This window comes from Rhamphochromis longiceps, linkage group LG19, assembly GCF_057381845.1.
Source record: "Rhamphochromis longiceps isolate RC_006_pf linkage group LG19, R_longiceps_female_GT1.1, whole genome shotgun sequence".
Taxonomy (NCBI): domain Eukaryota; kingdom Metazoa; phylum Chordata; class Actinopteri; order Cichliformes; family Cichlidae; genus Rhamphochromis; species Rhamphochromis longiceps.
The window spans coordinates 20103626-20121736 of NC_140575.1; the positions used below are offsets into that span (position 1 = coordinate 20103626).

General features: G+C 38.1%; 1 gene segment (V, D, J or C); it reads left to right on the forward strand.

Moving 5' to 3' along the window:
• Positions 1 to 15627: 15627 nt before the first annotated feature.
• LOC146646597 (T cell receptor beta variable 16-like) lies at positions 15628 to 16100 on the forward strand. The segment is given in 2 exon segments: positions 15628 to 15676; positions 15781 to 16100. Coding segments are annotated over 2 exon segments (369 nt in total).
• Positions 16101 to 18111: the final 2011 nt, after the last annotated feature.

The following is an 18111-nucleotide window of genomic DNA, read 5'->3' on the forward strand; positions in this document are numbered from 1 at the left end:
TGGTACCAGCAGCCACCCGGGGAGACAGCTATGAAACTCATTGGGTTTTTAAACTTCAAAGCAGTGACAAAAAGCTCCTCTGAACACTACAAAAACTCCACAGCCCGAAATCATCAGTGGTTTGACATAAGAAAGGGAATAAACTGATCTAGAACACCTGCTTTTGTGGTTTTGGTTTTTGATTTTTATATAATTTTGTTCTAATGATGCCACACTGATAACATATTTAATACATAATAATATGTCAAAAACAAGATATTGTGTGGATGATTCATGTAAAGAATAATGGTATACAAAGAGCTAAACTGAATATTTATATATAAAAAAATTTTTAGTTGCAGCTGAAATCTACATGTCCATACGTATTTGGACAATGACTGGATTTTTGTAATTGTGTCTCTGTAAACCAACACAGTGGATTTTAATACAAACAAGATGTCTGACCGATTCAGTGGGTAACACTGCATTCACCTTTTTAGACTTATAAAAAGCTCCCAATTTTCAGAGGTTAAAAAGTATTTGAACAATTGACCAGCAAACATTTTTATGACCATGTGAGCCTGTTGCCTAATTATTCCATGAAAGATTAAGCAGTGTTAAGAGTTTAACACTTAGTGTTGAACTTGTATTTGGTAGCTTCTCAATTAAACATTTCAATATGAGGACGAATGACATACAGATGAAAGTGAGGAAGGCAAAAAACATATTGCAAAACATAAGAATCTTTTTCTTTAAGACAAATAAATTTCACTCACTTCCCAGAGCTCATGGCCATAAGTGTGGCTAGAGAAAAAATTAAAAGTGAATATAGCCAAAACAGTTAGCCAAAACCTTATACTGTCCCTATACAGTATGTTTACTTGAAAGCTCATAGAAAGGTTCTGGCAAAGATTGAAAATGTGTAACTCAAAGTAAAAGATACTATTTTAAGTCCTTTGATAAGCTGACAGTATGCCTGTAGTGTAGTGGCTCTTCAGAATCCACTGCAACACCACCCAATTTCCTGGTGGGAGGGTTTTAAAGAAATGGTGTATGAATAATCAGCAGAACTGAATATACAGTTATGAAAGCAAGGAAGACATACCAGCTCTGTTCCTGAGTTTAATTATGCAACACAACATGATGATCACTTTCTTCTGCATAAGCTTTAACATTATCCTGGTGTCAGGTAATGCACTCTTGTTAACTTTTCAATTTTTCAGGATTTACTCTGATTCTATATTTTATATTTATGTGAGGTTGCTGATTATTCATTTTTACAGGTTCCACACTCAGTGACCAAGTCCACCAGAATCCAGCTGATATGTATAAAAATCTAGAAGAAACAGCTGAGATCACCTGTTCACACAGTATAGACACCTATAATCAAATCCTCTGGTACAAGCAAACAAAAACCGGCCAACTGCAGTTCCTGGGATACATGTTTGCAACAAGCCCATCTGTAGAGCCTGGAGTGACTGTGACAATTTCTGGGAATGCAAATAAAGACAAGACCTGCACACTGACAATTAAAGATGTCTTCATGAACAGCAGTGCAGTGTACTTCTGTGCTGCTAGATACCACAGTGCTACATATCACTGATACTCAATACAAAAACCTTCCAATTGCCAGTTTTTATCTCTTACAGCTCACAGACACTTGCACCTGTATTCTAACCAACATAGGTCTTGTGATTATAATCCGGTAGTGGAATGGGAGGTCCTTAGAGAGAATTAAAACCTATAACCTCCACCTACCATTACAAATAACAGCAGGCTTTAATATTTACAGTGTCAGCTTCATCTCATTGTAGAGCATCACTATGATTGCTCAAGCCCTCATTGTATTTTTTGTCTCATCTCTCTGGCTCCAAGGTACATAGACCGCTCAAGAGATACCTGGACTTTAAAGATTTCTTGTCACCATCTAACGCCTAAACATTTTGTTTATTGAATTAAATTATATTTTTTTCTTACAGGTCAATCCCAGGATGTGTTTCAACAACCTGAAATCAGATGGAGTTATGTTAACAAAGCTGCACACATGAACTGCAGCCACAACAAAGATAAGGGCCACAACCAGATGTACTGGTATATTCAACGACCAGGAGAGACCATGAGGCTCATTGTCTACACAGTGTTTGGTGGGAAGCCGGACTATGGTGGAGCCCCTGAGAATAAATATTCAGCCAGCAAAGAAGCCATTGAGAATGGGGCTCTAACTGTGAATGATTTGCAGCAGAATGACACTGGTGTGTATTTTTGTGCTGTGAGTAAACACAGTGATGTGAGAAGTAGGAGAAGCTGTACAAAAACTGCTCAACAATTAATCTGATATTAGAAATTACTTTCATCTCCTCCTGTAGGTGGCGTTGGAGCTCAAGAAATACCGATCAACACCTGCAGTAGTTGGTAAATGTCAGAGATGTTCAGACAGGAGCTCATCATGCCAACAATATTCAGTTTCATTTAATTCAATTATTTGATATAGCGCCAAATCACAACAACAGTTCCCCAGAGGTGTTTCATATTGTAAAAATAAGAATCAAAATAACAAAATAAGACTAATAAAAACAAAACAAAAACATAAACTGAGAAAAACCCCAACAGCGCTTCGGTGACAATGGTAAGGACAAACCTCCAAACTATATGCTTTATGAAAAAGAAAAGTTTTGAGCCAAATCTTAAAAGTGGAGATAGTGTCTGTCGCCTAAATTCAAACTGGAAGCTGGAAGTTCAGTGCAGCTCATCTGCAACTACAGAAAGGCAGAAATTCCCTGGAGACCAAGCTATTAAGTGCACTGGACATTTGCATTACACCAACGCAACGAGGGGAAAACCGAAGTCCTCATATGCGCCCCTGATAGGTTTCTATCGCAGATAGTGAAAGCCCTTGGCCCTCTCTCACTTTATGTTAAATCCTCTATCAGGAATTTAGGTGTCACCTTTGACTCGAGTCTCACATTGGACGGGCATGTGAAATCTCTAGTTCGGTCTTGTTTTTATCATTTAAGAAATGTGGCTAGGCTTTTATCTCGCTCTGAACTCGAGATTGCTATACATGCATTTATTTCATCATGCTTGGATTATTGTAATTCGCTGTTTATGTGTCTAAGCAAAGGTTCTCTGGATCGTCTGCAGCTTGTGCAAAACGCTGCAGCTAGGCTTTTGACAAAATCCTCCAAGTACTCACATGTGACACCGTTATTATCTAAGTTACACTGGCTTCCTGTTAAATTTAGAGTCGATTTTAAGATCCTGGTCTTGACCTACAGAGCTGTGCACGGACTGGCACCTGCCTGCATCTTTGATCTGCTACAGCCTTATGTCCCTAGCAGGTCTTTGAGGTCATCTGATCAGGGCTTACTTGCTATAAAAAATACTAAGAGGAGGACTAAGGGTGACAGAGCTTTTGCCACTGTGGCCCCTAGACTGTGGAACTCTCTCCCCCAAGCATTAAGAACTGCGGACTCAGTAGCAGTTTTTAAAAAACAACTCAAAACTCACCTTTTTAAAACTGCTTTTGGTTAATTTTTTGCCTGTTTTATTCTCTCTTTTTAAGTCTTTTTATGACTTGCAGCACTTTGTGATTCTGTCTTGAAAGGTGCTATATAAATAAAAAATTATTTATTTATTTAACAAAGATTTTCATAATAAACAATGATGTGATGTTTGCTTCTACCATAAGAGAGTGTGGGGGTATGTTAAGCTTTCTCTCCTCTGTGTGAGTTTAACATGAGTATGAAGATTTATTTTAATATTAATGGTGATTTGAGGAAAGCAAAGAATTCTTCTGTGTTTATAGCCGACCTACAGGCACCTGAGCACACTGCCTTGTACTACAGTGCAGCAAACTATGGACACAGAGGAAAACCCCTCCCCTTAATACAAAAACTGAAAAAAACCCAAAACATTTATTTTGATGGGTTTGAACTGTTTATACTCCTCCTACCAGCCAGCATAGTGTTCGCTTCACTTTCCTTTTAGGTCTTAGTTCAATGTGGTCACACAGTTGATCTGAAGTCATATCCCAGCAATTTAAAATCCTACAACTCTTAGGCTCATATAGTTTGACGTTATCAAAGGAATGTGAACATGATTAATTTTCTCTTTTTCTGTTGCCTAACAGGTAATAACTTCTTTACTTACTACAAGGTTATCTGAACATGGACGGTTTCATTAAATGTGGCATTATGTTATGATTTCAATTGAATTTGTTTTCATTCTCTATTCAGGTGTCTGTCTGGGTATTGAGGTCCGTCAGTCTCCCTCTGAGTTCATCACAAAAGTTGGATCCAAAGTGGAGATTTTCTGTAGCCATGAAAAGACTGACTACAGGGTGATTCTCTGGTACCAGCAGCAGCCTGGAGACACAGCTATGAAACTCATTGGGCATTTGTACTTCAAAGATGACAAATATGAAGAACAATATAAAGATCATTTCAATATCACAGGAGATTTAAGTGGGAATACAGCAAAGAACGTCTCTCTGATAGTCGAAGTTGCACAAAAAGAGCACAGTGCGGTGTACTACTGTGCAGCTAGACAAGCACAGTGACAAAAAGCTCCTCTGAACACTACAAAAACTACACAGCCTTGAATCAGTGGTTTACACAAGTATAGGGAATAAACTGATCTAGAACACCTGCTTTTGTGGTTTCTGTTTTCAACTGTGATGTTATTGTTGGTTCATTCTAATTATATCCCACTAATAACACATTTAATATACAATAAAAGTTAAAAGCAACAGCTCTTTTGTCGGTGATTCGGATGAAAATATGAGCATATCAGGAATTAAAACACAAGGATTACATCACGCAGAAAGGAAATAACTAGGAAATCTCCCAAGTTTAAGTTTCTTTTAGTGGTACAGGGAAATTAATCTTTGCATCTCACTAATCAAAATAAATGGTCTTATCCCTACGGGCTTTACAAAGTGGTGATTAGCATTTTCTATTAAATATTCATTAAAGAGGTTGCATGATTTACCAAAAAGCCGTGGCACTGACTAATGATATTCTTATGTGCTTAGATATGGGTGAATATTCCATTTTAGTTCAACTCGATTTATCTACACACCACTGATCATGGCGTTCTTATTAACAGCACAGGCACTGCTTGCAGATGGTTCTCAACAGGTCCCATCTCAACACAGATTTTTGACAAACTATAGAAAAAAAGTGGTTCATATTTGCCAGCTTTGCCACTGATTTTACTGGCTTTGATGGATTTACTTCTAATAAAATTAAAAATCAAAAAACGTTGATGCATCTTGTGCAAACTTTGGTGGTCTTTTGTGGTCTTTGGATGTTTTTAAATCTTCCAATAAAAATGTGGCAGTTGCTGGAACTTTGTTGGCATTACAATATTAAAGGTTTACTTGGTGACCTGCATTATGCAGAAAAACAAAATTGCAAAAGTTTTCTTTAAGGTAAATACCGTTCAATCACTACCCACAGCTCATGACCTTAAGTGTGGTTTGAGAAAAATGTAAATTTTCAAGAAATTGAATATAACTGAAAAACTTAGTGGGTTAGAAAATGACATTATAGGGTTCATAGGAACCCAGCAGTATCACATAAAATGCCCAGAGATTATACTTGAAAATATAGGTCATAAAGAAAACTTCAATTTAGAACCAAGTCCTTTCATAATCTGGCAGTAAGTCTGTAGGGTAGTGGTTCCTCAGAACACACAGTAACACCACTGTATTTCCTCATGGGAGGGGTTTACCAAGAAATGGTGTATGAATAATCAGCAGAACTGAATATACAGTTATGAAAGCATAGACAACTTAACAGCTCTGTTCTTGAGTTTAGTTATGCAACACAACATGATAATATCTTTCTTCTGCATAAGCTTTAACATTATCCTGGTGTCAGGTAATGCACTCTTGTTAACTTTTTTTTATTTTTCAAGATTTACTCTCGTTCTATATTTTATATTGATGTGAGGTTTCTGATTATTCATTTTTACAGGTTCCTCACTCAGTGACCGAGTCCACCAGGATCCAGCTGATATGTATAAAGAACAAGGACAAACAGCACAAATCACCTGTTCGCACAGTATAAACAGCTATAATGTAATCCTCTGGTACAAGCAAACAAACAGCCAACTGCAGCTCCTGGGATACATGTTGGGAACAACCCAATTTCCAGAGCCTGGAGTGACTGTGACAATGGATGGGAGTGCAGATAAAGACAAGACCTGCACACTGACAATTAAAGATTTCGTCATGAACAACAGTGCAGTGTACTTCTGTGCTGCTAGATACCACAGTGCTACATATCACTGACACTCAATACAAAAACCTCCTCACTGTCTTGTCATCTCATTGCACAGAGTTTCTTGCACCTGTATTCTAACCAACACTGTTTTGTGATTATGATCCAGTACAGGAATGGGAGGTTCTTAGAGTGACTTAAAGCCTTTTGTAAATAGCAGCAGGCTGTAATATTTACAATATCGGCCGTATCTCATTGTATAGTATCACTATGAGTGCTCGTAGAATTTGTTGTCTCGTCTCGCTGTCTCCAAGGTAAATGAAGCCTGCAAGAGATACCTCGACTTTAAAGATTGTCTCATCTCTCTGTTTGACAACCAATCTGATACAAGAAAAGACTTTTGTCTTCCAGTAGGTGGCACTAGAGCTCAAGAAATACTGATATCAAAACTTGTGCTAGCTGGTAAGAGTCATTTAATGTTCTGTTTTCAGACAGGTGCTCGTCATGCTGACAAATTTCCATGTATTTTGATTTATTAGTAATTGCATTAATCATTCAGGAGGACCCCTTCATATCATCTATATTCCATTTGTTTCTTTCTAGGTGTTTTTCTGGGTTGCAATTTACCAAACACCTGTGGAAGCAGCTCATCTACAAGCACAGGAAGACAGAAATCCCCAAGCTATGAAGTGCATTGGACATTTGTATTACAACATGATCGGTGATTATGCGATGTTTGTTTCTACCATACGAGTTTGTGTGTTCTGCTGAGACAGGTGGAGATTCCTTGTTAGCTGGTTTGCAGAAAATACTGCATGCAAATTGGATATTTGGATAGAGAGAAGCATCTTAATTTCCAGGTGACAGCCACCTCACCCCGCTGTTTGCTTCCCCTGCAAATAACGAGCCAGCAGTTAGACTGCTAGTAGCATTGAGTGTTTGTGTGAGAAGTCTGAGTATAAGCAAATTATTGAAATGTGAAAGCTGAAAAATGCATTCTGAAATCTTTGTGTTTTATATTACTGCCAATATGAGTGGTGAGTAAGCAAAGAATACTTCTCTATTTATAGTTCAGGTAAAGGCATCTGAGCACTCTGCAGTGCAGTAGTGTGCACACTGAAAGGAAAACCCCTCCCATTAATACAAAAACTCAAAAACATCAAAGTGGATTGCGATCTCTTAAATAGCTGCCAGCCAGCATAGTGCTCACTTCACTTTCCTTTTAGATCTTCGTTCAGTAGGGTCACGCAGTTAATCTGAAGTCAGATCACAGTAATTTAAATCCTAAAGCCTTAGGCACACAGTTTGACATGTTATCAAAGGAAGGTCAACATGATTAATTTTCTCTTTTTCTGCTGCCTAACAGGTAATAACGTGTTTACCTAGAATAAGATCTTCTAAACATGGAAACTGATCAAATTATTTAAATGCATCATATGTTTTGGTTTAAACTGAATGTGTGTTTTTTTTTAAAAATATTTTTATCCAGGTGTCTGTCTAGGTGTTGAGGTCCGTCAGACTCCCTCTGAGTTCATCACAAATGTTGGATCCAAAGTGGAGATTTTCTGCAGTCATGAAAAGACTGACTACAGGATGATGCTCTGGTACCAGCAGCCACCCGGAGAGACAGCTATGAAACTCATTGGGTATTTGTACTACAAAGATGACAAATATGAAGAACAATATAAAGATCATTTTAATATCACTGGAGATTTGAGTGTGAATACAGTAAAAAAAGGTTATCTGATTGTTCAAGTCGCACAACAAGAGCACAGTGCAGCATACTACTGTGCAGCTAGCAAAGCACAATGATAAAAAGTCCCTCTGAACTGTACAAAAACTCTTTTGATAAAACACGCTCTGAAGCACCTGCTTTAGTGGTTGTCTAGTGGCTTAATCCATCCATAGAACATGCTAACACACTCATGTTTTATTCTTATCTATCTAGGCATGTTGTTCAGATATGTACTCTTTATATAACAAGGAATGAAGTCCAAATAATAAGTACAACTTTAAATCATAAAAGTAGTAAAAGCAGACATGCCTCTACAAGCCTCATGAAAATTTTCTGCTAAGATTTGAAAAGACCTCTTCATCTCAGCACACATGTACATGCATTAATGCCATGAAGTACTTAAGGATCCTTAAAGGTGGTGCAGTATAAATACCAACAGTTTGAGGTTATTACTATTCAGGTAAAGAAGAATTTGATCTAGTTTTATCTATTTTTATCTATCAGCCAGCAAAAAAACCATTAAGAAAGGGGCTCTAACTGTGAATGATTTGCAGCAGAATGACAGTGGTGTGTATTTTTGTGCTGTCAGCAAACACAGTGATGTGAGAAGTAGGAGAAGCTGTACAGAAACTGCTCAACAATTAATCTGATATTAGAGATGACTTGACTTTTATGTCCTCCAGTAGGTGGCGATGAAGCTCAAGAAATACTGATATCAAAACCTTTAGCAGCTGGTTTCAAGAGGAGGGCGTCAATAAAAGTGTGCATGGGGAAAATGTTCATATCACTCACTGTTCTGTTTTCAGACAGAAGCTCATCATGCTGACATTATTCAGTTTGTTTTGGCTCACTGGTAATCACATTTATCATTCAAGGATCCCAATTTATATTATCTTTCGTTTATATGCTGATTATTCATTTTCTCTGTTTCTAGGTGTTTGTCTGGGTGTTAAAGTTTCCCAAACACCTTTGGAAGTTTTCAGAAGACCTGGAGAAAAAGTGCAGCTGGTCTGCAGCCATGAAAAGACCGACTACATGCTCATGCAGTGGTACCAGAAATCCCCTGGAGACCAGGCTCTGAAGCGCATTGGACATTTATATTACAACAACAAAGAGCACGAGGAATCGTTTAAGACACATTTTAATATTAGTGGAGATTTGAGTGGAGATGACGCAAAGAATGCTTCTCTGTTTATAGTGGACCTAAAGGCACCTGAGCACAGTGCAGTGTATTACTGTGCAGCAAGCTTTGCACACAGAGGAAAACCCCTCCCTGTAAAAAACTCAAAACCATTAAAGTGGATGGTTTTAAACTAACATACTCCTCACCACATCTTGGTTAGATCCCAGCCAGTATAAGTTTCACTTCACTTTTCTCCTCAACCTCAATCAGTCAAAGCCCAATATTTAGCTCCCTAAAAAACATAAATTGGAGGAAAATATGATCCATATTCTCTTTCTCTGTCTGACAGATAATATGCTGTTTGCGTAACATAAGATTATCTAAAAGTGTAAATGTTATGATTTAAGCAAAATTGTTTTTTTTAGCGTTTCTATTCAGGTGTCAGAGTCTTGAGGTCCGTCAGTCTCCCTTTGAGTTCATCACAAATGTTGGTTCAGATGTTCTGCGGCCATGAAAAGACTGACTACAGAGTGATGCTCTGGTACCAGCAGCAGCCTGGAGAGAAAGCTATGAAACACCTTTTCTTTAAACTTCAAAGTTGTCACATTTGAAGACCAATTCATGATCATTTCAATATCACTGGAGATTTGGGTGGGAATAGAGCAAAAAAGGACTCTGTCCCTAAACAGCATGCCAAATTTCAGAGCCTATGAAGCTTTCACAGATAAAGAAAGAAATAACAGTGTGTACCACAAACACAGAAACACTATTTATTTTCATGAGGTGGCAGTATGTCTGTAGTATAATGGCTCTTCAGAATCCACTGCATCACTGCCCATTTTCCTGGTGGGAGGGTTTAACGAGAAATGAGATATGAACGATCAGCAGAACTGAATACACAGTTATGAAAGCACAGCCAACATAACAGCTCTGTTCCTGAGTTTAGTTATGCAACACAACATGATCATCACATACTTCTGCATAAGCCTTAACATTATCCTCGTGTCAGGTAATGAACTCTTAACTTTTCAAGTCTTCAGGATTTACTCTTATATTGGAAATTTATTTCTGATGAGGTTTCTGATGTTTTTTGTTTGTTTGTTTTAAACACAGGTTCTTCATTCAGTGACCGAGTCCACCAGGATCCAGCTGATATGTATGAAATTCAAGGACAAACAGCAGAAATCACCTGTTCGCACAGTATAGACAGCTATAATGTAATCCTCTGGTATAAGCAAACAGAAAACAACCAACTGCAGCTCCTGGGACACGTGTATTCAACAAACCCATCTGTAGAGCCTGGAGTGACTGTGACAATTGCTGGGAATGCAAATAAAGACAAGACCTGCACACTGACAATTAAAGATCTCTTCATGAACAGCAGTGCAGTGTACTTCTGTGCTGCTAGATACCACAGTGCTACATATCACTGATCCACAATACAAAAACCTTCCAATTGCCAGTTTTTATCTCTTACAGCTCACAGACACTTGCACCTGTATTCTAACCAACATTGATCTTGTGATTATAATCCGGTACTAAAATGGGAGGTCCTTAGATTTAAAACCTTTAACCTCCACCCACCATAATAAATAATGACAGGCATTAATATGTACAATGCCAGCTATCACACTGTAGAGTATCACGGTTGAACTGATATCCTCGTGTTGGTGTTGTTCCCAGATCATCATACTAAATGTTGTTCCAGGATCAACATTGCAAGTGACCAATCAGAATGTTGTGACGTCATACTTTTGCGACTTCGGGAAAAACCGGCGTAAAACAAAAAACTGTACTTAAGCTGCGTGAAACCACCTCTGTCTGCCGATCAACGGACCCTGACCCTAACCCTTTAATAAACAGTAAGCAGAATTGATATTGTCCTTGCAACATTGGAATTTCATGAATGCACGAATGGCTTGGCGCGCAAAATAATAACGTCACAACAATGTGATTGGTCACTTGCAATGTTGAACCTGGAACAACATTTTCATAATGGTCTGGGAACAACACCAACACGAGGATATCAGATCATCCAGAGTATCACTATGATTCCTCAGGTGCTTTTCACATTTGTTGTACCATCTCTGAGGCTTCAGGATACATGATTGATGCAAGAAATTGAAAAGAAAAAAAAAAAGTCATAGTCATTTGTACTGGTACATTCAAAGACCAGGAGAGACTGAGGCCTCATCATCTACACATTCTTTGGTGGGAAACATGAAAACAAATAGTCAGGCAGCAGAAAAGACATTGAGAACTCTTAATGTGAATAACTGTCAGTTTTGGCCGGGCAGTTATTTCGTATTTAGCAAGAATGGCATCTTTTACTTTATCATAGACTTCCGAATCAGCAATGTCCATATGCACATAAGCACTACGTGCTTTACCTGTGAGCAGAGGTACAAGTCAAACAGCCCATTCTTCTCTCGGCCAACGGCAGACTTGAGCCATTCTCTCAAAAGTAGTGAGAAAATGCTCAATATCATCATCTGGAGTGAGTGGCAACAACTTGGGATCTCTCTGGTGAAATGGTTCCTGTCTTGGCAGAGACCACATCTGCTGACCAGTCAGACTAGGCCCCTCATCAGGTTCACCTCCCTCCTCGATTTGGTTGTTCTCTTGTTCCTGCTGCTGTTCTGTCATTTCTTTCACTTGAACTTGAATTTGCTGAAACTGATGTTGCATACTTTTCCATCTTTGTTCTTGTCGGGCTGATTCTCTGTCCATTCTCTGGTCTCTTGTTGCTTGAGACTGCATCAATGATTTCACCAGAGCTGTCAGTTCATCCAGTCTATCGCCAGGTTTAGCTCCTGCTTTAGCCACTGGATCAGCTAGCACCTTCCCCCCTTCCTCTGCCACGTCATTACAGTTATTCTTCTTTCCACTTCTCGTCATCATATTTACCTCATTCATTAGAGGCAGCACTCCTGACACCACTTGCCAGTTTTGGCCGGCAGTCATAGGTTCTGTCCAATAATATGACGCGAGACTGGAGTAAAACACATCCATGGATTGACACTTTATTAAAGAAGGAGCATGATAACAGCACAAAACACTCACTACAACTAAACAAAATGGCTTCCTTTTATACTCTACCTTTTCAGGTGAGCATCCGGAATAGCCCAAGTATAGGGGTTAACTAATCAAAATGAAAACATAACCCTCCACACAAACAAACATACAATAACATTAAAGCACATCACAAACATATACATATTTCCAACACATACTATAAACAAACCAATAAATGGTAAATGGCCTGTATTTGTATAGCGCTTTTCTAGTCCCTAAGGACCCCAAAGCGCTTTACACAACCTGTCATCCACCCAGTCACACACTGGTGACTAAGCTTCACCCATTACTATCTAAATTAAAACCCTCTTTAACCATACTCCCTAACCTGGCACACTGGTCTGCTCCAAGAGCTCTTAAGCAGGTGATTGCTTTCACTCTTTTGATCCACATCCTGCAAGAAGCAACCAGGACAGGTGAGTACCTTTATAAGTTCTCATTTCACATATATTTAGGTTATTGACAAATGATTAACTGCAAGCAGTTTTAACTTTGGCTCTTCTCTGACACAGGTAGGATGGTCAGTCCCCCTGTCTCTTCACCTTCACAAGCTGTCAATTTAATCGTATGTCAAAATAAACCTAATAAAAGACTCCATAAGAACTAATGTGTTTTCTTTATTACCCTATTTTAAATTCCCAATCCAACAATTTATCATTAACAATGCCAACAAGGTAATGGAACCCCTGGTCTCCATTACAATAATATGCAGCAGAATGACAGTGGCATGTATTTTTGTCCTATCAGCAAACAGTGACATGAGAAGCAGGAGAAGCTGTACAACATCCGCTCGGCAACTAATCTAACATTGGAAATGACTTGACTTTCATGTCCTCCCAGTAGGTGGCACAGGAGCTCAAGAAATACAGATATCAAAACCTGCAGCAACTGGCAAAGTGTAAGAGTCACTCAGGGTTCAAACAGGAGCTCATCATGTTTATCAGACACCCGGAGACAAAGTCCAACAGGTCTTAACCACAGAAAGACAGAAATCCCATGGAGCCCAAGCCATGAAGTGCACTGGACATGTGCATTAAAACAGCAAAGAATGACATGATCCATGAAGATGTGATGTTTTTTCTGCCATTACAATGGGTGTGTTCAGCTTTCTCGCCTGTCTGTGAGAGATCAGCATTACAATCTGAAGTCTTTGTGGTTACAGTAGCTGAAAGCATTTTGTAAATAATCCTTGTAAATAGTAAACTTTAAATTTGTATTCACGAGCACTTTGTAGCTTGCCTTATAAGGAGGGAGAGGCCCTTTTTTATTCAAATACTTCATTTTTTGTTTCTTGGTTTTTGAGAGTTAGAGAATAGTCTTTAGTTTACTTATTACTTTGTAAGGGAAGAAAAAAGATGATTAGATGTTTTTATTTGTTTTGGATTGCATATCTTCAAAGTGACAAACTGCTGCTCATAAACTTGGATTTTTCTGTGCTGTTGACTCTATAGGAGTAGTATGTGGGCAGCAGTTACACTTGATGTAGGCCCAGGAACGAAACGTCAGAATAAAAAAAATATTTTAAGGTGATTTGAGTGGAGAGAAAGAAAAGAATGGTTCTCTGTCTATAGTCGACCTCAAGTCACTTGAGCACAGTGCAGTGTACTACTGTGCACACAGAGGAAAAACCCTCCCCTTAATACACAAACTCAAAACCATCAAAGTGGATGGTTTTGAACTGATCATACTTCCCCGACCTCTTACATACCAGCCAGCATAGTGTTCGCTTTTCTTTTAGGTCTTAGATAGATCAGTAAGGTCACACAGTTGATCTGAAGTCAGAACACAGTGATTTAAATCCCTATAAGTCTTAGGCACATAGTTTAACGTGTTATCAAAGGAAGGTCAACATGTTTAATTTTCTCTTTTTCTGTTGAGGTAATAACTTCTTTACTTAAAATGAGTTGATCTTGACATGGAGGTGGTTTCTTCAAATGTGATTATCAAAGTTGCACAAATAGAGCACAGTGCAGTGTACTATTGTGCAGCAAGGTATGCACAATGACAAAAAGCCCCACTGAACACTACAAAAACTGCACAGTTTTTTGTTTTGTTTACATTTGGTGGTCTTGATAAGACAAGCTCTTAAGCACCTGCTTTAGTGGTTTGTGGCCTAATCCAGTCATGTAAAAATGTATTAAATATACCCTTGTTCTATTATCATTTATCTAAGCGTGTTATTTAGAGTATGCATTGTTTATAAAACCAGGAAGAAAGAAAAAAATAGAAAAAAATAAGTACAGCTTTAATTCACATAAGTAGAAAAAGCAGACATGACAGACCTCCAGACCGTATAAATGTTTGCATTCTCTTTTGTTCCTACCAGGTGGGGCTGACCTACATCTCAACACATACACTATATTGCCAAAAGTATTCACTCACATCCAAATCATTGAATCACTGGTTTTAGGAGATGGTGATGAGCATTTTCCATAGTGTCTGATATTCTGCAAGTTAAACAGTAAAGGATCAAAAGCAAACATATTTTTAGCTGCAGTTTCATTTTACTTATGTAATATCTGCTCTGTTGATATCACATTGGTTTATTCCTTAAATGATATGATGCTGAGTGAGAAGGCACTTACAGAAGACACTAAACTTGACTTAAATACTGCAGTACAGCCAATATTTTACAGTAACACATCTTATATTGCTGCTTGACTATTACATTTCTCGTTTTATCTTTAATTTGTCCATCACTGCTCATAGCAGGTGTAGTCAGGTCCACCATAAGCATTTGGACAGTGACAGTTAAATACTGTGTGCCACGGTCTGCTAATTATACATGGAAACGTCAGATCATTGTCAGGGCAAAACCATACACATAAAAAACCCACATGCATTTCTGCAGCTCCCCTTTCAGATAAAAATATTCTTCTCTTTTTTTTAAATATCCTCTGGAAGGCCTTTTGATTTATTACACCACATCTGCTGTCAAACTACTGAAATGGTTTCTCAGGAAACAGCTTTAGCTATGAGAAAATCATTTGTTTTAAAGGAATAGGAAATAATAGGAATAATAAAAATCTTTCTTAACACATTGTAAAATAACACTATGATTGCTCAACCAGTCATCACTTTCATATTCTCATCTCTGTGGCTTCAAGGTACATAAACATTAATTATTGTTGTTCGTTTAAGACCTGAACACGTTTGCTCAGAGCATTTTTAGTATTCAAATATATTTTCTTCTTTCAGTTTTTTCCTAGGATGTGTTTCAATCCCGTAAAATGAACTGGTGTTATGTTAACGAAGCTTTCACAGACAAAGAAAGAAATAACAGTGTGGAACTCAAACACAGAAACACTATTTATTTTCATGAGGTGGCAGTATGTCTGTAGTATAATGGCTGTTCAGAATCCACTGCATCACTGCCCATTTTCCTGGTGGGAGGGTTTAACGAGAAATGAGATATGAACGATCAGCAGAACTGAATACACAGCACAGGCAACATAACAGCTCTGTTCCTGAGTTTAGTTATGCAACACAACATGATAATCACTTTCTTCTGCATAAGCCTTAACATTATCCTCGTGTCAGGTAATGAACGCTTAACTTTTCAAGTCTTCAGGATTTACTCTTATATTGGAAATTTATTTCTGATGAGGTTTCTGATGTTTTTTTGTTTGTTTTTTTAAACATAGGTTCATCACTCAGTGACCGAGTCCACCAGGATCCAGCTGATATGTATAAAAATCAAGGACGAGCAGCTGAAATCACCTGTTCACACAGTATAGACAGCTACGATGTAATCCTCTGGTACAAGCAAACAGAAAACAGTCAACTGCAGCTCCTGGGATACATGTACATAACAAACCCATTTGTAGAGCCTGGAGTGACTGTGACAATTGGTGGGGACGCAAATAAAGACAAGACCTGCACACTGAAAATTAAAGATCTCTTCATGAACAGCAGTGCAGTGTACTTCTGTGCTGCTAGATACCACAGTGCTACATATCACTGATCCACAATACAAAAACCTTCCAATTGCCAGTTTTTTATCTCTTACAGTTCACAGACACTTGCACCTGTATTCTAACCAACATTGATCTTGTGATTATAATCCAGTACTAAAATGGGAGGTCCTTAGATTTATTTATAATAAGAGGTGGAGGTTAAAGGTTTTAATTAACAACAGGTGCTTTTCACATTAGTCGTTTCATCTCTGTGGCTTCCAGGTACATGTTTAATGCAAGAGATTTTTTTTTTTTTTTTTTTTTTTTTTTTTTAAAACAGGAGCTCCCATTTCAGATAAAAATATGCTTCTCTTTTTATTAATATCCTCTGGAAGGCCTTTTGAGTTATTACACCACATCTACTGTCAAACTCCTGAAACAGTTGGTCAGGAAACATCTTCTGCATCGAGTTAGCTATGACAACAATCATTTTAAAAGGAAATAAAAAGCAACTTCTGAGCTGTCAGTAACTTTGGGACTTTGAACCTTTGAATAAAATCACCTTTGACACAGCTCACAGTCACTGGTGTGGTCTGAGAAAAATGTAGCTTTTTCATGAATCTGGATATAGTGGATAGAATTCAGTGATAGAAATGAAAATTCAAGCATATTAATGCACCATCAATTTTGACCCAATGGTGCTGCTTGAAGCCTGGATGCACAGTTTCCTGAGCAGATAGCAGATAGTTCTGCATAGATGAAGGAAAAGATGATGAAGATGTTCAAGGAGATATAGAATAACATGGTGAGGTGCTGAAAAAGGACAATCCGTTACAGGTTTTTGTCGCTTTAAGCCATTTCATAACGTGGCAGTATGTCTGTGGCGTAGAGGCTGCTCAGAATTCACTGCATCACTGCCCATTGTTTGATGGGAGGGTTTAACCAGAAATGACAAATGAATGATCAGTGTAGCTGAATACACAGTTATGAAAGCACGGAAGACTTAACATGCAACTTCTTGAATATAATCATGCCACAAAATATGATAATCACTTTCTTCTGCATAATCTTAAACATTATCCTGGTTTCAGGTAATGCACCTTTTTTACTTTTTAATTTTTTATCCTTTACTCACATATTTGTTGTTTTATATTGTTGTGAGATTTTTTGTTGACATTTTTCACAGGTTCCTCACTCAGTGACCAAGTCTTCCAGACTCCAGCTGATATGTATAAAAATCAAGGACAAAGAGCTGAAATCAACTGTGTACACAAAATAACTAACTATGATCGAATCTTCTGGTACAAGCAAACAGAAAACAGTCAACTACAGCTCCTGGGATACATGCTAGTAACCCGAGACGTATTAGAGCCTGGATGGATGGTTGAAATCAAAGGGAGTGCAAATAAAGACCAGACCTGCACATTAATAATAAAAGATCTCACCCTGAACAGCAGTGCAGTGTACTTCTGTGCTGCTAGTTACACAGTGCTACATAACAATAATACTCAATACAAAAACTTCTTCACTGTTAGTCTTCTTACAGCTCATAGCTGCTTGCACCTGTATTCTAACCAACATTGGTTTTGTGATTATAACCCAGTAAGGGAATGGGAGGTCCTTACTGTGAGGAAAAGCCTTTAACCTCCACCTACCATTATAAAAAGCAGGAGACTTAAATAATGAAAGTCTCTCTCATCGCATTGCACAATAACACTATGATTGCTCAACCGGTCATCGCTTTCATATTCTCATCTCTGTGGCTTCAAGGTACATAAACATTAATCATTTTTGTTCATGTAAGACCTGAACACGTTTGCTCAGAGTATTTTTAATATTCATTTATATTTTCTTCTTTCAGGTTTTTCCCAGGATGTGACTCAATACCCTGAAATGAACTGGACTTATGTTAACGAAGCTTTCACAGACAAAGAAAGAAATAACAGTGTGGAACTCAAACACAGAAACACTATTTATTTTCATGAGGTGGCAGTATGTCTGTAGTATAATGGCTGTTCAGAATCCACTGCATCACTGCCCATTTTCCTGGTGGGAGGGTTTAACGAGAAATGAGATATG